We start from the raw sequence: 25,966 nt of genomic DNA, 5'->3' as shown, positions 1-25,966 counted from the left end.
GTCATAACTTTTCTTCCAAGGACTGTGGTCTTTTCATTTTATGGCTACAGTCACCATCTGCAGTGATTTTGGAGCCCCCCAAAATAAAGTCAGCCACTGTTTCCACTGTTTCCCCATCTAATTGCCATGAAGTGATGGGACCAGATGCCATGATCTTCGTTTTCTGAATGTTGAGCTTTAAGCCAACTTTTTCACTCTCCTCTTTCACATTCATCAAGAGGCTCTTTACTTCTTCTTCACTTTCTACCATAAGGGTGGTGTTATCTGCATATATGAGATTATTCATATTTCTCCCGGCAATATTGATTCCAGCTTGTGCTTCAGCTAGCCCAGCATTTCTCGTGATGTACTCTGCATATAAGTTAAATAAGCAGGGTGACAATATACATCCTTGATGTACTCCTTTTCCTATTTGGAACCAGTCTGTTGTTCCATGTCCAGTTCTAACTGTTGCTTCCTGACCTGCATATAGGTTTCTGAAGAGGAAGGTCAGGTGGTCTGGTATTCCTGTCTCTTTTAGAATTTTCCACCGTTTGTGGTGATCCACACAGTCAAAGGTTTTGGCATAGTCAGTAAAGCAGAAATAGATGTTTTTCTGGAACTCTCTTGCTTTTTCCATGATCCAGCAGATGTTGGCAATTTGATCTCTGGTTCCTCTGCCTTTTCTAAATCCATCTTGAACATGTGGAAGTTCATGGTTCATGTATTGTTGAAGCCTGGCTTGGAGAATTTTGAGCATTACTTTACTAGTGTGTGAGATGAGTGCAATTGTAAGTAGTTTGAGCATTCTTTGGCATTTCTTTTCTTTGGGATTGGAATGAAAACTGACCTTTTCCAGTCCTGTGGCCACTGCTCAGTTTTCCAAATTTGCTGACATATTGAGTGCAGCACTTTCACAGCATCATCTTTTAGGATTTTAAATAGCTCAACTGGAATTCCATCACCTCCACTAGCTTTGTTTGTAGTGATACTTCCTAAGGCCCACTTGACTTCACATTCCAGGATGTCTGGCTCTAGGTGAGTAGTCACACCATCATGATTATCTGGGTCATGAAGATCTTTTTTGTATAGTTCTTCTGTGTATTCTTGCCACCTCTTCTTAATATCTTCTGCTTCTGTTAGGTCCATACCATTTCTGTCCTTTATCGAGCCCATCTTTGCATGAATTGTTCCTTTGGTATCTAATTTTCTTGAAGAGATCTCTAGTCTTTCCTATTGTATTGTTTTCCTCTATTTCTTTGCACTGATTACTGAGGAAGGCTTTCTTATCTCTCCTTGTTATTCTTTGAAACTCTGCATTCAGGTGAGTTGGAACTCTGCATTCAAGTGAGTATATCTTTCCTTTTCTCCTTTGCTTTTTGCTTTTCTTTTCACAGCTATTTGTAAGGCCTCCTTAGACAGCAATTTTGCTTTTTTGCATTTCTTTTTCTTGGGGATAGTCTTGATTGCTGTCTCCTGTACAGTGTCATGAACCTCCATCCATAGTTTAATTGGGCACATTTATCTCCTCAATCCTTAAATATAATTGCTTATCTTCCTTCTGTCTTCCTTCCTGTCTTCCCTGATGATCAGGGGAGAGAAATGAATTCTGGGACACTTGCAGTATTGCCTGAAAAAGCAAGCTATGATTCATTGTTACAATTTAGATCTACCAAAGCAACTCTAAATGTTTTTTAAATAGGTGCAGGAATGTATGGTTTTTCTGACAATATAAGAGCTTATAATTAATATAGTGAGTCAGAGGATCAATGCATTTTACTAACTATTCAAGTAAACACAGTTCATTACAAAAAAATTGTCTTATTTGTGTTCTGTAGTTGAATATCATATTTTAAGAATTGTGTATTTTACAAAGAATGAATATACTAGAACTGCCTTTTATTGGAAGTTAGCTCAGGAAGAACCTGTGATTGTCGAAGAAAGTTGATTTTTTTTCCTATAGCAAAATAAGGAACAGAGCCTATATCAATGAGAACTTTGATAACTGATTTTCCTACCTAAATAATGACTTTAGTCCTTGGACTCTTCAAGTCACTAGCATATAATTGTCTCTTGCCTCTTCCCTCCCCTTCTCCCGCCCCATAACAACCCTTTTATATAAATTTGAGGGTCAGTTACTTTCCAGACTTTTCTGTATTTAGATTTATTGTCTCCATTTCAAAAAATATGTTTGTTTATTCAAAATATATTTATTTATTGGGAAGTCTGTTCTCTGCCAATGATTGTAGTAGGCACTGGAGAAATAATGATCTAAACAAGGACCTATTCTGCTGAAACATACATTCTTGTGGGAGAAATACAAAACAATAAGGAAATAAAAATATGTGTGTATGTGTGTGCATGTATGTGTACATATATTTATTTAATATAGCAATTGCAGGTACCAATAAAGAGTATGAATAAAGGTAAAGTAGAATAGACAAATAACTAAATGGCAATTGGAGGGGTGCATTATTTTAGGTAGATTTTGGAAAAACCTCTCTAAGAAAGTAATACTTGAAGAAAGACTTTACCTAAATAAGGCTGTGAGTCAGGGAGAACAGTATTCCAAGTAGATGGAGTATTAATAGTAAGTATAAAGGGCTTGGGGTGGGCATTAAATTTGTAGGAAGAATAGGAAAACATTTATCTCAAGAAAAGTGAACGACAGAGTAATAAGAAATATAGTTAAAGAATAGAAAAAAAAGAGTTGACATTTTATTCTCTAAGTTGATGCCCTCTGAATCCTGGCCGAAGCAAATGCATATTGTCTCTGAGGCAAAGTAAGAGGGCTTTAAAATTCTCACAAATTAAGATCAACAAAAGATGAGCTCACAAATATCATCAAACTCACAAGGAAACAGGTCACAGGTGAGTGATAGATAATCTAAGGAAACAACAGATTATGTGGCAAATGATTTCACATATTGGAATTTTTAAATGTAAGTATAAACTAGTGGTGAAATATTCGAAGAAATAAACTGAATCACAAAAATGACAAGCAATAAAAGGTTTTTATAAAGGAACAGATTTGGAGGAGAACCAAATTGAATATTTCTAAATGTTCTGTTTAGTTCTTTTAAAAAATATAATCATTCTAAGATTGATAATTTGCATGGAAATTATTCTCGTTATAAAAAGACATAAAAGATAAGCCTTGAATTTGGTGAAGATACTTGCAATGCATATTCAGAAGAATTAAATTAGTATGTGGAATATAAAAATCTTGTATAGATGGTTAAGAAAAAGGTAAAAGACATTTATAGACAGTTCAAGGAAAAGGGAATGCAAATAGCCAATAATCATAAAAAACTTTAACCTCATTAGCAGTCCAGAAATGCAGATTAAAACCAGTGAGATAATTGTTTCACACACACTAGATTGGCAGAAATTAAGAAGTATGACAGTATCAAGTGTTTACAACTATTTAAGGCAGAAGTATTATATACCTCATTATTCACAATAGGAAAAAAAAATGGAAATGACCCAAATGTCTGTCAGCTGAATGGATGAGTAAAACTGATATATCCTTATAATGGAGTATTAGTCAGCAATTAAAAAAGAATAAAGTTGTGATACATACAACATGGATGAACCTTGAAAATATGCTAAATGAAAGAAGCCAGACACAAAGACTATTTATATGATTGCAGTTAAATGAAATGTCCACAGTAGACAAATCCATAGAGAGAGAAAGTGTATTAGTGGTTGCCCAGCCCTGGGGTGGGGGCTGGGAGGTGAGGGTGGATAGAAAAATGAAAATGGGGAAGTTGAAAATGGCTGCTAATTGATATGGGGTTTCTTATTGAAGTGATAAAAATGTTATAAAATTTGATTGTGATGATTGTTGCACACACAACTCTGAATATAGTAAAAACTGTTGAGTTGCATGTATCCTAAATGAATGAACTGTAGGTATATGAATTATACATGAGTAGATCTGTTTCTTTTAAGAGTTCTATACCTTACTGACATTGGTATCAGTTGGCATAACCACTTTGGAAAACTATATAGAAATTATTTCCAAACTTACATATACTTTGGAAATAGCAGGGTTCCTTTTAAAATTTCAGGTCCAAAGCCACACCCCAGACCAATTAAATCAATGAATACAGGACACCGATATTATTTTTTTGAAGGTTCCTTAGGTTGTTCAAGTAAATGTTCTGACATGTTTGGTAATTAATATGATATTATCTGAGAATTTATCTTTTAAATTTAACTGTTACTGTCAATATGAATATGTTTGGGTTTATTTCTCTCCTGTTTTAATGCTTTAGGTTTACTTTTTTTTTTTTTTGAGTGTGTGGCATGCAAGGTCTTAGGTTTCCAGCAGGGATTAAACCTGTGCCCTCTACAGTGAGAGCACAGAGTTTTAACCACTGGACTAGCAGGGAATTCCCTTGGCTTAATCTCTTGATCTTCTTTGATTCCTTTTAAAATCTTTCCTTAATTGGGATGGGTAGAGTTATTTTTTTAGGTCCATTTCCTCCCTTCTTTAGTTTGGAAGACATATACCATTTATATGCTCTTACTGGTTATCTTTAATTTTTTATCACATGCACTTTATTCATTTTAATGCAGATGCAGTTTTGTAGTTTTCAGTAATTGTAATATTTGAAAAATTTTACATTTTAAAGGAAGTTAAATATTTTACTACATATTAACTTTTAATTAATAATAAAACATAGTTATTCTTTCCACATACAATATTTGGTTTGCATACTGCTTTGCAGAGGTCTTGTGATAAACTATATGCCTCACTCTCATACCGAGGCCAAAACCACAGATATAAAGGATTGTTCAGTTCAGTTCAGTCACTCAGTCGTGTCCGACTCTTTGTGACCCCATGAACCACAGCACGCCAGGCCTCCCTGTCCATCACCAATTCCTGGAGTTTACCAAAACTCATGTCCGTCGAGTCGGTGATGCTATGCAAGCATCTCATCCTCTGTTGTCCCCTTCTCCTCACACCTTCAATCTTTCCCAGCATCAGGCTCTTTCAAATGAGTCAGCTCTTCACATCAGGTGGCCAAAATATTGAGTTTCAGCTTCAACATCAGTCCTTCCAGTGAACACCCAGGACTGATTTCCTTTAGAACGGACTGGTTGGATCTCCTTGCAGTCCAAGGGACTTTCAAAGAGTCTTCCTCAGTTCAAAAGCATCAGTTCTTCGGTACTCAGCTTTCTTTACAGTCCAACTCTCACATCCATACATGACTACTGGAAAAACCATAGCATTGACTAGACCGACCTTTGTTGACAAAGTAATGTCTCTGCTTTTAAATATGCTGTCTAGGATGGTCATAACTTTTCTTCCAAAAAATAAGCGTCTTTTAATTTCATGACTGCAGTCACCATCTGCAGTGATTTTGGAGCCCCCCAAAATAAAGTCAGCCACTGTTTCCCCATCTAATTGCCATGAAGTGATGTGACCAGATGCCATGATCTTCATTTTCTGAATGTTGAGCTTTAAGCCAACTTTTTCACTGTCCTCTTTCACGTTTATCAAAAGGCTCTTTAGTTCTTCTTCACTTTCTGCCATAAGGATGGTGTCATCTGCATATCTGAGATTATTCATATTTCTCCCGGCAGTCTTGATTCCAGCTTGTGCTTCAGCTAGCCCAGCGTTTCTCATGATGTACTCTGCATATAAGTTAAATAAGGAGGGTGACAATATACAGCCTTGACGTACTCCTTTTCCTATTTGGAACCAGTCTGTTGTTCCATGTCCAGTTCTAACTGTTGCTTCCTGACCTGCATATAGGTTTCTCAAGAGGCAGGCCAGGTGGTCTGGTATTCCCATCTCTTTCAGAATTGTCCACAGTTTGTGGTGATTCACACAGTCAAAGGCTTTGGCATAGTCAATAAAGCAGATAGATGTTCTTCTGTAACTCTTGCTTTTTCGATGATCCAGTGAATGTTGGTAATTTGATCTCTGGTTCCTCTGCCTTTTCTAAAACCAGCTTGAACATGTGGAAGTTCATGGTTCACGTATTGTTGAAGCCTGGCTTGGAGAATTTTGAGTATTACTTTAGTAGCGTGTGAGATGAGTGCAATCCCTTTCTTTGGGATTGGAATGAAAACTGACCTTTTCCAGTCCCGTGGCCACTGCTCAGTTTTCCAAATTTGCTGGCATATTGAGTGCAGCAGTTTAAAAGCATCATCTTTTAGGATTTTTAATAGCTCAGCTGGAATTCCATCTCCTCCACTAGCTTTGTTTGTAGTGATACTTCCTAAGGCCCACTTGACTTCACATCCCAGGATGTCTGGCTCTAGGTGAGTGATCATACCATCGTGATTATTTCGCTCATGAAGATCTTTTTTGTATAGTTCTTCCGTGTAGTCTTGCCACCTCTTCCTTATATCTTCTGCTTCTGTTAGGTCCATACCATTTCTGTCCTTTATTGAGCCCATCTTTGCATGAAATGTTCCCTTGGTATCTCTAATTTTCTTGAGATCTCTAGTCTTTCCCATTCTATTGTTTTCCTCTATTTCTTTGCATTGATTGCTGAGAAAGGCTTTCTTATCTCTCCTTTCTATTCTTTGGAACTCTGCATTCAAATGGGTATACCTTTCCTTTTCTCTTTTGCTTTTCACTTCTCTTCTTTTCACAGCTATTTGTAACGCCTCCTCAGACAGCCATTTTGCTTTTTTTTGCATTTTTTTCCCATGGGGATGGTCTTGATCCCTGTCTCCTGTACAATGTCACGAACCTCTGTCCATAGTTCATTAGGCACTCTCTATCAGATCTAGTTCCTTAAATCTATTTCTCACTTCTACTGTATAATCATAAGGGATTTGATTTAGGTCATACCTGAATGGTTTAGTGGTTTTCCCCACTTTCTTCAATTTTAATCTGAGTTTGGCAATAAGGAGTTCATGATCTGAGTCACAGTCAGCTCCTGGTCTTGTTTTTGCTGACTGTATAGAGCTTCTCCATCTTTGGCTGCAAAGAATATAATCAGTCTGATTCCCGTGTTTACCATCTGGTGGTGTCCATGTGTAGAGTCTTCTCTTGTGTTGTTGGAAGAGGGTGTTTGTTATTTACCTTGAAATGAATTGGTGGCTGCTGTGGCAGTGAGTAGAGATTTATAAAAAGGTGAAATTGACATGTTTATGTCAAATACACATTTCATTTTCACAAAATTCTTATTGGGATTGTACCAGCAGTGTGTGACTGTACTCTTTTTCTACACTTTGATGAACACTGGATAATCATTACATAAAAATACATGTCAATTTGTAGATAAAAAATTGAATGACATGAGTTTAAATATTTTGGGAGTATTTCTGTCTGTTTTGGTCATTTAGTCATTACCATTATTGTTTGTGTCACTTAACGAATACATCCTTAAGAAAAGTGACAATATCTTCCTTCTCCCAGGACAATATAAAGAATGTTAGAATACTTTCATTTTGATTAATCTTTCCTATCTGATATGTTATTGTTGACTAACATTTTAATTGTTTCCTTTAACCCCCCACAGTGGGCATTAATTTTGTTTTGTAGTGGTAGTATTTGGTTGTAGATTTATTTACATGATTATTCTTTTATTTGCACACTGTTCCTTTTCCATCATACCTTCCTACTGGGATTGTTTTATTTATCATTAAATACATTAGGCAAGACCAATTATTAGTAAATACTCTTCATTTTATATTTTTTGCTTCACCTTTATTTTTACCTGATGATTTAAGTGGGTATAGAATTATATGCTGACAATTATTTTTTTCTCAGCACTCTGAAGATATTATTCCACTGTCTTCTGGCTTCTGTTGTTGCTCTTGAGAAGTCTGCCATCTGTCTCATTGTTGTTCCTTTTGTAAGTAACCTGTATTTTCTCTCTGTTTTAAGATATTTTCTTAAGATCTTAATATAATTGATTATATTGTTTTCTTTATTTCTAGAACTTTGTTATTTTCCCTCTCCTTTAGATGTTTTTGTTTCTTCTATATATTCTCTTCCTCTCATTTTGATTTTGTATTTTTATATATTTCAAGCATTTATGTTACATGTATCATTCAATAATTACAGTTCCTGGGAAACCAGTCTAATTCTTCAGTTTCTTGCAAGCATGGGGGCTCTTGTGTAATGAATTATCCATAGTATTTTTTCTTCATTTGTTAGAGATTCTAGGGCAAGATAAAAATGTTCCTTGTCATTTTCCTTTGAGGTCAGATGGATCTTTTTCCTTTCCTTTCTCTGTAGGCCTTGGACAGTTTTGATTTTGTGAAGAGAAGCAGTGCCAATCCTTGACCTTTTTGTCTCTTGGGTTTTTTCTGTACCGTTAAGATACAGACATTTAGGCAAGTGAAGTCAGCAAATGTCCCGAGGGTAGCTGTGACTGCAGAGCATGCTAACCTCTGGCTTCTGATGATCTCTTCATTTTGCCCCCTTTGGATCTGCTTTACCTTTTTTTTTTTTTTTGAGGACTTCCCTGGTGGCTCAGACAGTAAAGCCTCTGTCTATAATGCAGGAGACCCAGGTTCGATCCCTGGGTCGGGAAGATCCCCTGGAGAAGGAAATGGCAATCTACTCCAGTACTACTGCTTGGAAAATCCCATGGACAGAGGAGCCTGGTAGGCTACAGTCCATGGGGTCGCAAAGAGTCGGACATGACTGAGTGACTTCACTTTCACTTTACTTTTTTTTAAACTGTGGAATACTTGTAAAAGGAATACTTGTAATATTTTGTGGTATATTACCTAGCATTTCTTGGTGTTTTGGGGAAATCTGACCACTGTTCATATACTTGCAGTATTGAATCCTTCTACCTTTGAACATACTATATCTACTTTCTTTTTATGTCCTCTGTAAAGTTTCATTGCCTTTTTAAAAGATCTTGCACATTTCTTGATAAGTAATTTCCTTAGTACTTCATAAATTTTGTTCATATTATAAATAGAAATATTTTGTTCTGTGAAAAAATTCGTAGATATAAATACACATACATAGATAGAGTGAAATATTCATGTCTGTAAATTGATAGTAACCTTACAGAAATATCTAATAGTTTTTCAGTGGATCATTTTGGATTTCTAGGTTGATAATTTGCTCTCCACCTATAATGTATGATCCTTTTCTTTTCTATATGTATCATTAAAAGAAAACTAATCAGTAGAAGGAGCTGAGTATTTGAGTATATTACATTTTTAAAAGTTATTTTTGTTTTTCAAACTAATTGAGGGTGCTTCTAATGTTTAATTTAAAAATTTTCTATTAAATATGTTTATGTAGGTTTCTGGTAAATACCCTTAATTAGGTTAAGGAAGAGCCATTTGGTCTTAGAGGTTTAAATACAGTCTTAAAATACATTTTCTGATGTTGAACTATTTCTGCGTTTGTAGGATAAACTTTATTTGATAATGATGTATTAGTCCTTAAATACACAGCTAGATTATCTGTCCGCTAATAGTTTACTTTAAAAAATTTACCTATGTTTATTTGTGAAATTGGATTGGTTTTCCTGAGTTTTCTTTGTCCAGTTTTCTTACCTGAGTTCATTTAACTTTGTAAAATGACTTGGGTGGATTTCTATATTTTTATATGTTCAAGAACAGTTATATGTGATCTTGTCAATAATACTGTCAGTCATCAGTATCTATTGCCTTTTAGGAGGATAGACATTGAACTCAAATTTTAAATTCTAATGTGGTTATTGATGTATATTCATATTTTCTATCTTCATGAGTCATTTAAAAATTATTTTCATCCATTTCATCATTTTTATAATTTACTATTGAGTTGTATATAGTTTTTTTGTCATAAGCACTTTTTAATTCCTTTGGATTTGGGGGACTTAAGGTCTTTTCTTTTCCAGTTTTTTGGATTTGTGCCCAATCTGATTTTTTTCCTACATGTCAAAGTTCTATATCATGTATTGGTATTTGCAAATAATTAACTTGTAGTTTTGCTAGCCACTTCTATTCTTTCTGCATTCTAGTTTACTTGTTTATTGATTTTTAGATAGCTAATTGTTTTATTTCTCTCTCTCCTTGAGTTGAACTTTAATTCTCTTGTTTTTAACTATTTCTTATCTTCTATTAAATGGATTTAAGGCTATAAGTTTTCTGTGGTACATTAGCTGAATCTCATGGGATTTCACACAAGGTTGCTCTTGGTAGTTTTAAATTGTGGGTTTTACTTTTCTTTCATTTTCCTTTTATGATAATCATTATATGGAAGTATCTTAGTTACAGTAAATATTTTTTGCATGCTTTTGTAATTTCTAATTTTATTGTAATGTGTTAACATGTCATCAGTTTTACCCATCTACCCATCTTATGTTCCAGTCTTCTCTGCCTTTATTTCTTGTCTGTTTATATTAGGTCCTAAAAGGGGGAAAGATACTGTTCCCTTCTACTTACACAACACTTTTGATCCTAGATGTGTGGATTTTCCCATACCAAGCAATTCTCTAGTTCTTGGTGGATACCAACTGGGTATTCTGCAGTTTAACTCAGTTCTGACACTGACTCCCCAGAGTAGTACAGACACCACAAGTTAAGGGCTCAGTCCAATGAGATTGACCACCACTTCAGATGACAATTCCAAGTTCCAAGTTGTCACAGGTACTTCTGACTGACTGGCTGTAAATCAGGGTTTCTCAGTGGCTATAAATCTCAGGTTCAATAATTTGCTAGAATGGTTCACAGATCTTAGAGAAACATTGACACTTAGCAGCTTATTATAAAGGATACAACTCAGTAGCAGCTAAATGAAAGAAATGCATAGTTTTTACTGTTTATGCTGGAATCAGCCTATCAGTAATCAATACTGTGGCCAGATTAGCCCTTGTAGTTCTTACAATGATTGCAAGTATGTTTCAGTAGTATGTATCAGGAAAACTGAGAAAAAAGAAGTTTATTTACTTACAGGACCTGGAAATTACACAGCTCATCTGAGGCCATACAGCGAGGTTGTTAGGGAAGAGAGAATGCAGGAGAGAAAAAGAGAGCCAGTCCACAGGCATGTGTGTGAGCCTGGGGTTCTGCTTTAACTGGGATTAAAGGTTTCATAGGCCCACTCATTAGTGAATTTAAAAGGTGGAATTGGGAGTGTAAAGCGTAGGAAGATAAAAAAACAAGTGGCCCAGATGGTCAGTTATTGAAATCAACTAAGATCTCTAAAACAAAGGAGCTTACTGTGGGGATGCAGCCTGACTCACCCTGCCTCTTTACCTAGTTGTGTGGCTGGCAGCATGTTTATTGGTCCAGACATGCTTGAAATGAATGCCTTGACAATCAAAGTTTAACTCATACTCTTGCATTACAGAAAAGGAAAAAACAAAACAAAACACATGCCAACTGTAAGGCTTATACCATAGGAAGGTATGGAGAAGAGTTGCAGAGCTTCCATACCCTCTCCAGGTATACCACCCTTTTAGCACTTCAGTGTATTCACTGACTCAGAAGCTCTCTGAATCCCTTCCCTTCTGTTAGGGTTTTTCATGAAGGCTTCATTACATAGGCATGATTGATGAACTCATTGGCCATTTGTAATTAATTCAACTTCCAGGGGATCTTCCTGACCCAGGGATAGAACCCACATCTCCTGCATTGGCAGATGGGCCATTAGGGAAGCCCCAGCAACACGTTACTGTGGCATGAAATCAGTTTAGTGGTTTTTGACTCTGTGTGTGAGAGAAGGTGGAGTGGAGAGGAAAAAGATGACTAAAATAGTGTAGTGTAGAAGAGAATAGAAAACAGAATAGGCATTGTTTTATGAAACTAAATATATATCAGGTTCTTATGGGAAAGGTAAGTAGTACACAATATTTGAAAAACACTGAGGTTATTTCCTATGGATATTATTTTCATATATATTTTTTCATATACAGTCTTTTCTACTATGGAAGTTCTTTTGAAATGACAGCAGAAAATTTTCTCTTACCTTTCAGACTTGCCCTCGAGGGGGGCAAACAAGCTCTTATCTCCAAAAAAAGACATTTATGAAACAGAATTATCCCAATGGGAAATGAGTGCCGGACTTGAAAACTGTGATCTTGAGAACTCCAGTTCCAGAGATTATTTGGAAGTCAAAGGCACATTGGAAAAGCAACAAGAAAATCAGGAATATTTCAGTCAAGGAATGATCATATATGATAAAATGTCTATTTTCAACCAGCATGCTTATTTATCTCAACATCCCAGGTGTCATTCTACTGAGAAACCTTATAAATGTAAGGAATGTGGGAAGGCCTTTAGACGAGCCTCACACCTAACTCAACATCAGAGTATTCATACTGGTGAAAAACCCTATGAATGTAAGCAATGTGGGAAGGCCTTTAGTCGTGATTCACAGCTCAGTCTTCATCAGAGACTTCATACTGGTGAGAAACCCTATGCATGCAAGGAATGTGGAAAGGCCTTTACTCAGAGCTCCCAACTTATTTTACATCATAGAATTCATACTGGTGAAAAACCATATAAATGTGAAGAATGTGGGAAAGCCTTTATTCGAAGCTCACAACTCACCCGACATCAAAAAGTCCATACTGGGGAGAAACCTTATGAATGTAAAGAATGTGGGAAGGCCTTTACTCAGAACTCACAACTTACTCTGCACCAGAGACTTCATACTGGTGAGAAACTCTATGAATGTAAAGAATGTAGGAAGGTCTTTACACAACTCTCACAACTTATTCTTCATAAGAGAATTCATACTGGTGAAAAACCCTATGAATGTAAGGAATGTGGCAAAGCTTTTATTTGTGGCTCACAACTTTCTCAACATCAGAAAATACATAATGGGGAAAAGCCATATGAATGTCAGGAGTGTGGAAAGGCCTTTATTCGTGGCTCATTACTTATGCAACATCAGAGGATTCATACTGGTGAAAAACCCTATAAATGTGAAGAATGTGGGAAGGCCTTTATCCGTGGCTCACAACTTACTCAACACCAGAGAATTCATACCAATGAGAAGCCCTATGAATGTAAGGAATGTGGAAAGACCTTTAGTCATGGCTCACAACTTACTCAACATCAGAGAATTCATACTGGTGAGAAACCCTATCAGTGTAAGGAATGTGGAAAGGCCTTTAATCGTGGCTCCCTCCTTACCCGACATCAAAGGATTCACACTGGTGAAAAACCCTATGAGTGTAAGGAATGTGGAAAGACCTTTAGTCGTGGCTCAGAACTTACTCAGCATGAGAGAATTCACACTGGTGAGAAACCCTATGAGTGTAAGGAATGTGGGAAGTCTTTTATTCGTGGCTCACAGCTTACGCAACATCAGAGAATTCATACTGGCGAGAAGCCCTATGAATGTAAAGAATGTAGAATGGCCTTTACACAGAGTTCACATCTTTCTCAGCATCAGAGACTTCATACTGGTGAGAAACCCTATGTATGTAATGAATGTGGGAAGGCCTTTGCTCGTGGCTTACTACTTATACAGCACCAGAGAATTCATACAGGTGAGAAACCATATCAGTGCAAGGAATGTGGGAAGGCCTTCATTCGTGGTTCACAACTTACTCAACATCAGCGAATTCACACTGGAGAAAAACCCTATGGATGCAAGGAATGTGGGAAGGCCTTTAGTCACGGTTCTCAACTTACTCTACATCAGAGAATCCATACTGGTGAGAAACCCTATGAATGCAAAGAGTGTAGAAAAGCCTTTACTCAAAGCTCACATCTTTCTCGACATCAGAGGGTTCATACTGGTGAGAAACCGTATCAGTGTCGGGAATGTGGGAAGGCCTTTACTCGTGGTTCACAACTAACTCAACATCAAAGAATTCATATCAGTGAGAAATCTTTTGAATATAAGGAATGTGGGATAGACTTCAGTCATGGCTCACAAGTTTATATATGAATTACCTGATGCTTGTAATTAATATAGAGAGCCTTCTCTGGTCATTCATTATCATCAAAGAATTCTTAAAATGTGAACATGTAAACACATTTGCTTCATAAAGTTCAGAATCAGTGAATTTGTATGGGGGAAAGATAGTGCTAATGTAATCCATGTAGAAAAACCTGTCATTACTGGAAACCTCAACTTTAACAAATTATAATAGACAATAATTCTGTTCATGTAAATATAGGAAGACTTTTAGCCATAGACATATGTCTTTTTCAAAATTATCTTGACTCTTTCAGTTGCTTTCCTTTGTGATGTTTAACATGATAATTAACTGCTGCTTTGGTTTACACAATTATCAGATAGACCTAAGAAGAATGCCTTCCTTATAAGATTCTCAGAAGTATTATATGTTATTAAATGCAAGGTTCTTAGACCAGTGCCTTCAACACAGCATATTACAGATATTAGCTATCATTATTACTGGTGTTATTTTAGAGAATTTGCACGAGAAGACATTTATGAATATAATGAATATTGAGAAATCTTTCATTAGCACTGAACCTTGATAATTTGAGAGGAGGGCACTGTATGCTGTAATGAATATGAGAATGCTTTCATTCACATTTTGTCCCCTATGCTGTAAGAGGAAATTCATAATGTAAAAAAGAACCCTGTAGATTTAATCAGTGAATCGTTGAAGAGATTGGAATTGTAACAAAAGTCCAAAAGCTCTTATTTTCTGCCATCTCTGACCACTAAGTACGAGTGTTACTTAGAAAGGAAAAAAAAAAGGATAGCCAAAATAAACCTTTCTACTAAGAAATTTTCAAAAATTTGAATGCACAGCTTTTGAGTTAAACTAAAAAAACTGATATTATAGGCTATTTTGCAATTAAAAATGATGTGAATCTGTATCAGAGACTATTTCTCTATCTGAAATTCATTCTTTTTTCTTCAGTAATAGAATTCTTGGCTGAAAAACATTCTCAGCCTCCCTTGCAGATCTATAAGCTGGAAGAAGTGTTTGTCTGAATAGGACATTTAAGAAATAATTTCCTTTTTTGCACTTTTTTGTTTCACTACCTACAATGTGGATATTTAAATCTGCAGCTCTGGCAATTTTGTAGGAACTTTGAGAATGGTATTGAGTATTAAGGATGATGGAGCAGGATTACAGAACATGTCTGCACTTACGTTGATTTTATGGAACAGCCACACCATTTTGGGTCTGCCTGCCTTCTGTATTTCTTTATATAAAATTAAACTTGTTTGTTGATGCTGTTGTCATTTTGTTATTGACACTAAAAATTATAATGGATATAAAAGTTTGTACCTGAAAGTGGAATACTGTGGGTAAAAGAAATCTCAAATATGGCATTAACTTAGGTGATGGGGAATGAGGATATATGCTCAATTCTGCTAGAGAACTGAAATGACCAGTCATCTTACAAGAAAGGTCTTGTACCAATTAAGGCTTTAATGTTAGAGGAAATGAATGGTAGAAGTGACTCAGAGTGTGTGTGTGTTGGATATTTTTTGCTGCTTTCTTTCAGTAATATCCTGTGAAAGACATAAGCTTAGTGTAGAATTAGCTAGAGAGAGACTGCTAGCAGAGATTGAAAGCAATATTGCTTTATTAAGAGATGCTGTCTCAGGCCTGCAGGTGCTCAATCCAGGTTAATGGTAACTTCTTAATTTTGGAACTTGTGGGATTCAAAATAACAAAATTGATTCTCTACTCCTGACTGAAGCCACTTTAGAGTGGTCTTCAATAGCAGTCTGAACAAAAAAATGAAACCATTGCCCCATCCATGGAAACACACTGAGTCTCCTTCAAAGACTTTAAAATATTTCCCCACTCAAGCCTGTCATTTTAAAATTAGTCATATTTATAACATTCCAGCTACTGCCATAGCTGTTTAGGATATATTAATGAGAATTCTAGCAGAAGGAGATGGAATAATAAATTGTAGAGTATGTTAGAATAAATGGTATTGGATGGGGTCATTCAAAAGGAGTTGGGAGGAATATGATAATATTTGTTGCTATATGAAAGAATGAAAGTGAAAGCGCGGGCAAGAGGAGCTACTCCACGTCCGAGGTCTGGGGCAGCAGCCGAAAGTGCCAGGCTGCGATGGCACAGGAATGGCCGAGAGGAGCTACCCCACAACCGAGGTCAGAGGCGGCGGCCAGGAGGAGCTACCCCACATCCAAGGTCAGTGGCAGCAGCCGAGAGGAGCTACCCTGCGTCCGAGGTCAGAAGCAGTGGCCGAGAGTGCCAGGCTGCAATAGCACAGGAGCAGCCAAAAGGAGCAACTCCACGTCCAAGGAGCAGTGGCTGCGCGGGCGCAGGAGGGCCTAGAGGAGCTATTCCACATTCAAGGTCAGGAGGGGCGGCAGTGAGGAGATACCCCTTGTCCAAGGTAAGGAGCAGTGGCTACACTTTGCTGGAGTAGCTGTGAAGAGATACCACATGTCCAAGGTAAGAGAAACCCAAGTAAGACGGTAGGTGTTGCAAGAGGGCATCAGAGGGCAGACACACTGAAACCATACTCACAGAAAGCTAGTCAATCTAATCACACTAGGACCACAGCCTTGTCTAATTCAATGAAACTAAGCCATGCCCATGGTGGAGAGGTCTGACAATGTGGTCCACTGGAGAAGGGAATGGCAAACCACTTCAGTATTCTTGCTTTGAGAATCCCATGAACAGTATGAAAAGGCAAAATGATAAGATACTGAAAGAGGAACTCCCCAGGTCAGTAGGTGCCCATATGCTACTGGAGATCAGTGGAGAAATAACTCCAGAAAGAATGAAGGGATGGAGCCAAAGCAAAAACAATACCCAGTTGTGGATGTGACTGGTGGTAAAAGAAAGGTCCAATGCTGTAAAGAGCAATACTGCATAGGAACCTGGCATGTTAGGTCCATGAATCAAGGCAAATGGGAAGTGGTCAAACAGGAGATGGCAAGAGTGAACGTCGATATTCTAGGAATCAGTGAACTAAAATGGACTGGAATGGGTGAATTTAACTCAGATGACCATTATATCTACTGCGGGCAGGAATCCCTCAGAAGAAATGGGGTAACCATCATGGTCAACAAGAGTCCGAAATGCAGTACTTGGATGCAATCTCAAAAACGACAAAATGATCTCTGTTCGTTTCCATTCAATATCACAGTAATCCAAGTTTATGCCCCAACCAGTAACGCTGAAGAAGCTGAAGTTGAACGGTTCTATGAAGACCTACAAGACCTTTTAGAACTAACAATCAAAAAGGATGTCCTTTTCATTATAGGGGACTGGAATGCAAAAGTAGGAAGTCAAGAAACACCTTGAGTAACAGGCAAGTTTGGCCTTGGAATGCGGAATGAAGCAGGGTAAAGACTAACAGAGTTTCGCCAAGAAAATGCTCTGGTCATAGCAAACACCCTCTTCCAACAACACAAGAGAAGACTCTACACGTCGACATCACCAGATTGTAAACACTGAAATCAGATTGATTATATTCTTTGCAGCCAAAGATGGAGAAGCTCTATACAGTCAACAAAAACAAGACCAGGAGCTGACTGTGGCTCAGATCATGAACTCCTTATTGCCAAATTTAGACTGAAATTGAAGAAAGTAGGGAAAATCACTAGACCATTCAGGTATGACCTAAATAAAATCCCTTATGATTATACAGTGGAAGTGAGAAATAGATTTAAGGGCCTAGATCTGATAGGTAGAGTGCCTGATGAACTATGGACAGAGGTTCGTGACGTACAGGAGACAGGGATCAAGACCATCCCCATGGAAAAGAAATGCAAAAAAGCAAAATGGCTGTCTGAGGAGGCCTTACAAATAGCTGTGAAAAGAAGAGAAGTGAAAAGCAAAGAAGAAAAGGAAAGATACAAGCATCTGAATGCAGAGTTCCCAAGAATAGCAAGAAGAGATAAGAAAGCCTTCCTCAGCGATCAGTGCAAAGAAATAGAGGAAAACAACAGAATGGGAAAGACTAGAGATCTCTTCAAGAAAATTAGAGATACCAAGGGAACATTTGATGCAAAGATGGGCTCGATAAAGGACAGAAATTATCTGGACCTAACAGAAGCAGAAGATATTAAGAAGAGGTGACAAGAATACACAAAAGAATTGTACAGAAAAGATCTTCACGACCAAGATAATCACGATGGTATGATCACTCACCTAGAGCCAGACATCTTGGAATGTGAAGTCAAGTGGGCCTTAGAAAGCATCACTATGAACAAAGGTAGTGGAGGTGATGGAATTCCAGTTGAGCTATTTGAAATCTTCAAAGATGATGCTGTGAAAGTGCTGCACTCAATATGCCAGCAAATTTGGAAAACTGAGCAGTGGCCACAGGACTGGAAAAGGTCAGTTTTCATTCCAATCCCAAAGAAAGGAAATGCAAAAGAATGCTCAAACTACCACACAATTGTACTCATCTCACACGCTAGTAAATAATGCTCAAAATTCTCCAAGATAGGCTTCAGCAGTACATGAACTGTGAAGTTCCAGATGTTCAAGCTGGTTTTAGAAAAGGCAGAGGAACTAGAGACCAAATTGCCAACATCCTCTGGATCATCAAAAAAGCAAGAGAGTTACAGAAAAACATCTATTTCTGCTTTATTGACTATGCCAAAGCCTTTGACTGCGTGAATCACCACACACTGTGGACAATTCTGAAAGAGATGGGAATACCAGACTACCTGACCTGCCTCTTAAGAAACCTATATGCAGGTCAGGAAGCAACAGTTAGAACTGGACATGGAACAACAGACTGGTTCCAAATAGGAAAAGGAATACGTCAAGGCTGTATATTGTCATCCTCCTTATTTAACTTATATGCAGAGTACATCATGAGAAACGCTGGGCTGGAAGAAGCACAAGCTGGAATCAAGATTGCCGGGAGAAATATCAATAACCTCAGATATGCAGATGACACCACCCTTATGGCAGAAAGTGAAGAGGAACTAAAAAGCCTCTTGATGAAAGTGAAAGAGGAGAGTGAAAAAGTTGGCTTAAAGCTCAACATTCAGAAAACGAAGATCATGGCATCTGGTCCCATCACTTCATGGGAAATAGATGGGGAAACAGTGGAAACAGTGGCTGACTTTATTTTGGGGGGCTCCAAAATCACTGCAGATGGTGACTGCAGCCATGAAATTAAAAGATGGTTACTCCTTGGAAGAAAAGTTATGACCAACCTAGATAGCATATTGAAAAGCAGAGACATTACTTTGCCACCAAAGTCCGTCTAGTCAAGGCTATGGTTTTTCCAGTAGTCATGTATGGATGTGAGAGTTGGACTGAAGAAAGCTGAGCACCGAAGAATTGATGCTTTTGAACTGTGGTGTTGGAGAAGACTCTTGAGAGTCCCTTGGACTGCAAGGAGATCCAACCAGTCCATTCTGAAGGAGATCAACCCTGGGATTTCTTTGGAAGGAATGATGCTAAAGCTGAAACTCCAGTACTTTGGCCACCTCATGCAAAGAGTTGACTCATTGGAAAAGACTCTGATACTGGGAGGGATTGGGGGCAGGAAGAGAAGGAGACGACAGAGGATGAGATGGCTGGATCGCATCACGGACTCGATGGACGTGAGTCTGAGTGAACTCCGGGAGTTGGTGATGGACAGGGAGGCCTGGCGTGCTGCAATTCATGGGGTTGCAGAGTCAGACACGACTGAGCGACTGAACTGAACTGAAATAGAATGACGAGAGTAGACCATGGAGAAGGAAAGATCTGAGTCAAGATTTGAAGGTGTGAGGGAGTAAGTCTGTGGTTATCTAAGGGAAGAGCATACTAGACAGAAAAAGTTAGAGCAAAGGCCTCAGAGTGGAACTCTGCTGGTGTATTTGAGGAATATGGGGGAAGCTATAGTAGAGGTGTGTGTAAAGGGATGATTGATAGAGGAGGTCAGGTAACAGGGCCATATCTTATAAGTCATTGTAAGCATTTTGGATTTTATTCTGAGGGAAATGGGCAGTCCTTGGAGAGTTTTGAATGGACAAATTAATTTGACATGCTGCTTTTGTGTTAAAAAACAAAACAAAACAACAAAACCTAGGTACGAGACTATGGTATTAATTCAGATAAATGATGGTGGCTCAGACCAGGGTGATAACAATGGTGAGAAGTGATTGGATTATCGATACATGTTAAATATGATGGAGCAGGCAAAATCTGTTTAGGGAAAGGATGTCAGTTGTGAGAGGAAGAGAAAAGCCCAAGGTGACATTATCTCAAAAGTTTTGGTTCCAAGCCAACTGGCAAGATATGATCCCATCTGCTGTGATGCGGAAAGCTACTGTTCCATCAGTTTTATTGAGTAACCACTTGGATATTCTAGCTTGTACTAGTCTAGAGATTATATTAATTTAGTCGTCATTGCCTATGAGATGGCTGGATGGCATCACAGACTCGATGGACGTGAGTCTGAGTGAACTCCGGGAGATGGTGATGGACAGGGAGGCCTGGCGTGCTGTGATTCATGGGGTCGCAAAGAGTCGGACACAATTGAGTGACTGAACTGAACTGACTGAACTGCCTATGTTTATTTAAATTAAGGAGGCAGGCTAAGATTATTAAGGACCTACATGTAAATGAAAGAATACCAAAGACTGATCACAGTGTGTTCCAACATTAAAGAGTTCATGGGTAAAAGCACAGACCAGTAAAAGATGCTAAGGAAGACCAGTGAGATGGAAGGAAAACCGAGACTGACATTACAGAAGCCAAATGAAAGTGAGTCAAAGAAAGAATAATCAGAGATACAGATACCTTTGGCAAGTTACATAATTGTGTAAGGCTTGAGAATTGACTATTTGATTTAGCAATATTGATGTTACTGTTGACCTTGAAAAGAGCAGGGTTATTTCTGATTTCTCTGTTTTGGAGTGAAATGAAAGCCTGATAAGAGAATAGAAATTGCAGACAGTGAGTACAGAGATAACTGTTTGGAGGTGTTGTGCTGCAAAAGAAAACAAATAATAATTAGTTAATAATTAGTGTAGCAGTAGGAATCGGAGTGTTTTGTTTTCAGGATGGGAGAAGTAATAGCAATTCTGTATGCTGATTGGAATAATCCAGTAAGGGACAAGGGTGGATGATTTAAGACAAAGAAGAAAGACTTACTGGAGCAAAGACCTTGTGTAGGTGAGAAGGAATAAGATTAGAGGATGAGAGGATTAATTTAGGTGATACCATGGGAGACTAATTCCTGGCAATAAAATGGCAGAATATGGAGTGCAGATGCTGGGAAGTGAGTAAATGTAGAAGCCTTCAGAAGTGTTCTTCTGCTCTCTTCAGTGCATTCACGAAGTGGTAAGCAAGGTTAGCTGGAAGTATGAGAGATAAGTTTGGGGTTTAAAAGAAGAGAGATATGAAATAGTCACTAAAATGAGATACTTAATGTACTGTATAATTGATGTGAAGTCGCTCAGTCGTGTCCGACTCTTTGCGACCCCATGGACTGTAGCTTATCAGGCTCTTCCGTCCATGGAATTTTCCAGGCAAGAGTGCTGGAGTGGATTGCCATTTCCTTCTCCAGGGGACTGTATACTTAGGAACACTAAAAGGCAAAGGGGCTAGTAAAAAGAATCATAAAGCTTAAAACTATGTTAACACAAGACCTTTGGAATTGCCATTAAACAGTAGCAAATAGTTTGAAAGCTTACTGTTTTTGAGGAAATTGTTCTGCTAATTAAACCCAGTCATCTGCCACAGTCTGACTCAAACCCCTCAAACAGTCCTCAGACTATCATACAAACCCATCAGGAAATTATCCATTTATGTAAATTTGTCCATAGGAAACTATGTAAGAAAAAAATATATACATCTATACCTCATGTGGTCTTTCTTCATTTGCTTTTTAAAATATATAAACTATTACATATATTTTTTTAAATGTGCTTTGCTTTTTCATTTATTTTGGCAATTGTTCAAATTTTCTGTTGCTGCATTAACAACTGCCCCAAACTTGGCTTAGAAAACAACAATCATTTATTTAACTCACACATCTACAAAAATTTGTCAAGACTTAGCAGTGACATCTCAAGTGGAGTAACTTGAAAGCTAGGAGTCATCTGATGGCTAAAGGCTAGAATCACCAAAAGACTCACTCACTTACATGCCTGGCATTTGATTCTGGCTGTCATCTGGACCGCAGAATCGTTGGCCACAGTACCTACATGTGATGTCTCTATGTGGCTGCCTAACCTGTGACTTGAGTTCCAAGAGTGTATCCCAAAGAAGGTGGAAGTGCATACAATTATTATTATCTAGCCTCAGAAATCACATAACATCATTGTATCATATTCCTTTGGTTGAGGCAGTTTTAACTCAATGAAGTATCATAAAGTAAAAAGAGCTTGTAGGATGAGATATATTGTGCTATATTTGGAAAATACAATATGCCGCAAAGATGCTTCTATTCGTAACTTTGGAAGTCACATAATCTCACTTCTGCCATTCTCCATTGCTTTAAGCAGTTGCATCTTTATTTTTTTTTTTAATTTCTTAAAAAAAAATTGCCTGCACCAGGTCTTAGTTGTGGCACATGAGATCTTTAGTTGCGGTATGTGGGATCTAGTTCCCTGACCGGGGATCAAACCCAGGCCCCCTGCATTGGGAGCTTGGAATCTTACCCAATGAACCACCAAGGGAAGTCCCTCAAAAAAATTTCTGAAGCACTCATTTTTTATTATTGAAATATAATTGATATACTGTTATTAAGTTTCAGGTATATTACATAATGATTTTGTATTTGCTAAACAACCCACTCCAGTGTTCTTGCCTGGAGAATCCCAGGGATGGGGGAGCCTGGTGGGCTGCCATCTCTGGGGTCGCACAGAGTCAGACACGACTGAAGTGACTTAGCAGCAGCAGCAGCAGCAGCAAATGATCACCATGATAAATCTAGTAACATCTGTCCCCATACAATGTTATTACAGTATTATTGACAGTATTCCTTATGATGTGTATTATATTCCCATGGCTTATTTATTTTATAACTGGAGATTTGTATCTCTTTATCCCCTTCACCTATCCCCTGCCCCAAATACCCATTCTTCCCTTTGGCAGCCACCAATTTGTTCTCTATGAGTGTTTTCATTTTGTTTGTTTTTTAGACTCTACATATAAGTGAAATCATATGGTATTTGTCTTTATTTTACTTAGCATAATACCCTCTAGATGCATACATTATTAAAATGGCAAGATTTCATTTTTATGAAATGAGTAATTCCATTGAGTATATATACTGAATTGAATATATATATATATATATATATATATATATATATATATATATACCACATATTCTTTATCCATTCATCTATTACTAGACACTTAGGTTGGTTCCACATCTTGGCTTGTAAATAATGCTGCAGTGAACACTGGGGAGGATATATCTTTTTGAATTAGTGGTTTTTTCTTTGGGTAAATACCCAGAAGTGAAATTTCTGGGTCATATGGCAGTTCTATTTTTAAGTTTGGAGGACCTTCCATAATATTTTCCACAGTAGCTGCATCAATTTACAATCCCTTCAACAATGTGCAAGTGTCCCCTTTTCTCCACATTTTTGCTAAAACTTGCCATTTTTTATCTTTTTGATGACAGCTATTCTGACAGGTGTGAGGTGATATCTAACTGCAGTATTAATTTGCATTTCCCTTATTAGTGATGTTGAGCATCTTTTCATATGTCTGTTGGCCATCTGTATGTCTTCTTTGGAAGAATGTCTCTTTGGGTCCTCTGTCCATTTTTTAATTAGGTTGATTTTTTTTTTTTGATGTTGAGTTGTATGGGTTCCCTGTATATTTTGGATTTTTACCCCTTATTGGAGATATCATTTGCAAATATTTTCTTACATCAGTAGTCTGCTTTTTTGTTTTGTTGGTAGTTTTTACTTTCACTGTGCAAAAGCTTTTGAGTTGAATGTAGTAGCATCTGTTTTATTTTGCCCTTTATTTCCCTTTCATGAGGAGACAAATCAGAAAAAGTATTGCTAAGAACAGTGTCAGAGATTGTACCAGGCAGATACGTCTTAATGGGATGGTGTCATGTTTTAAGAAAGCATATAAGATGGGATATATTTTAGTAGCATTCTTGGAAAATATATTTTGTCCAGGAGATTCTCTCAGTTATGAAGAGTTTCTTTGTGTTTATGGTGATATATTATTATTATAGCTGTATATTATTATTTTGTTGATGCACTTTGGCAGAATTCCAAAATTCTCATTTTCTTCCTGGGAACCTGGCTACCAAGCCCTGTACCAAATTTCCCATTCTCCCCTACCAGTTATGGTCCTGTGACTAAGTGAAATGTCATCAGAAGTGATACACAGTTCCCCTCTCATTTGCTCAAAGAGTAATTTCCATGAATATAGAAATAAATCTGAATGCATCATTAATTCCAGTTAAGATAAATATTTAATGTGGCTATTAAAGGATACATTTTAATTCTGGTTCTGGACCAAGATGGAGTATAAAGAATTGTTAAACTATGGTAGAAAAGTAACTATAAGATATAAAAACACTCTGTTGTTTTAGTTGCTAAGTTGTGTCCAACTCTTTTGCAACCCCATGGACTGTAGCCCACCAGGCTTCTCTGTCCATGAGATTTCCCAGGCAAGAATACTAGAATGTCATTTCCTTCTCCAGGGTATCTTCCTGACCCAGGAATTGAACCCATGTCTCTAGCATCTCTTGTATTACCAGGCAGATACTTTACCACTGAGGCAAGGGAAGCCCAAAAGAACTCTGAGGAGTACCTAGAGGCCGAGGGAGAATATCAAAGGAAAGATAAATTTTGAAGGCGAGTCCCATCTTTTAACTCTGGGGTTCAGTTCAAATTTCACAGAAGGTGTGGTTTCAGCCCCACTGGATGGTGGAGAATTTTGGTGGGTTTCCAGGGCCAGAGCTGATCTATAGTCACTGAGCAAGCAGGAGACAAACCTTTGGGACACAATTGAATTGCAGCTGGTAGAGTTGAGGTGCAGGTACACGGTTTAGAAAACTGTCTGCATTGAAAGGGACATGGGAAATTGCCAGGGCATAAGTGACTGACATCTCATGTGTGGGCACCTAAAGCTGCTGTAGCCCAAGGACTACAGTTCACATTATGTACATCAGGAAGGAAGTTTGTTGGCTTTGGTTGGGCTGTAGAGTTGCCAATCACAATGGAATGAAACTATTAGAAATAACAATAGCAGTAGGAAAGAGGGAAATCCACAAAAAATGTGGAAATTGAACGTACTCTTAACCAATATATCAGATAAGAAATCACAAGGGAAATTAGAAAATATCTTGAGACAAATGGAAATAAAAACACAAGACACAAAGACTTATGGGATGCATCCAAATCAGAGGGGAATTTATAGCTATAACATTTACATTAAAAAAGAGCTCAAACCAATAACCTAACTTTACAACATGTGGAACTAAAAAAAGAACAAGCTAAACCCAAAGCTATCAGAATAGAAATAGTAAAGATTAGAGCAGATATAAACCAACAAATAGATTCATGGGATTAGATTTGATAAGACAGAGTGCCTGAAGAACTATGGACAGAGGTTCGTGACATTGTACAGGAGGCAGTGATCAAGACCAGTCCCAAGAAAAAGAAATGCAAAAAGGCAAAATGGTTGCTGACGAGGCCTTACAAATAGCTGAGAAAAGAAGAGAAGCTACAGGCAAAGGAGAAAAGGAAAGATACCCATCTGAATGCAGAGTTCCAAAGATTAGCAAGGAGAGATAAGAAAGCCTTCTTAAGTGATCAATGCAGAGAAATAGAGAAAAACAATAGAATGGGAAAGGCTAGAGATCTCTTCAAGAAAATTAGAGATAACCAAGGGAACATTTCATGCAAAGATGAGCACAATAAAGGACAGAAATGGTATGGACCTAACAGAAGCAGAAGATATTAAGAAGAGGTGGTAAGAACACATAGAACAACTGTTTTAAAAAAAAGGTCTTAATGACCCAGATAACCACGATGGTGTGGTGACTCACCTAGAGCTAGACATCCTGGAGTGTGAAGTCAAGTGGGCCTTCAGTTCAGTTCAGTCGCTCAGTCGTGTCTGACTCTTTGCGACCTCATGAATCGCAGCACGCCAGGCCTCCCTGTCCATCACCAACTCCCGGAGTTCACTCAGAC

The 25,966-nt window shown here is 37.7% G+C and overlaps 1 protein-coding gene across 1 annotated transcript in view; it reads left to right on the top strand.

Moving 5' to 3' along the window:
* LOC128063941 (uncharacterized) overlaps nt 1–25,966 on the top strand; it is a 211,251-nt gene that overhangs the window by 122,964 nt on the left and 62,321 nt on the right. Inside the window, 1 exon segment of the mRNA XM_052656771.1 lies at nt 12,152–13,798. Within this exon segment, the coding sequence (XP_052512731.1) occupies nt 12,152–13,798 (1,647 nt within the window).

This window comes from Budorcas taxicolor, chromosome 18 (genome assembly GCF_023091745.1).
Source record: "Budorcas taxicolor isolate Tak-1 chromosome 18, Takin1.1, whole genome shotgun sequence".
NCBI classification, from domain to species: domain Eukaryota; kingdom Metazoa; phylum Chordata; class Mammalia; order Artiodactyla; family Bovidae; genus Budorcas; species Budorcas taxicolor.
The sequence above is the reverse complement of the archived record's forward strand: the minus strand, read 5'-3'. Positions and strand labels throughout refer to the sequence as shown.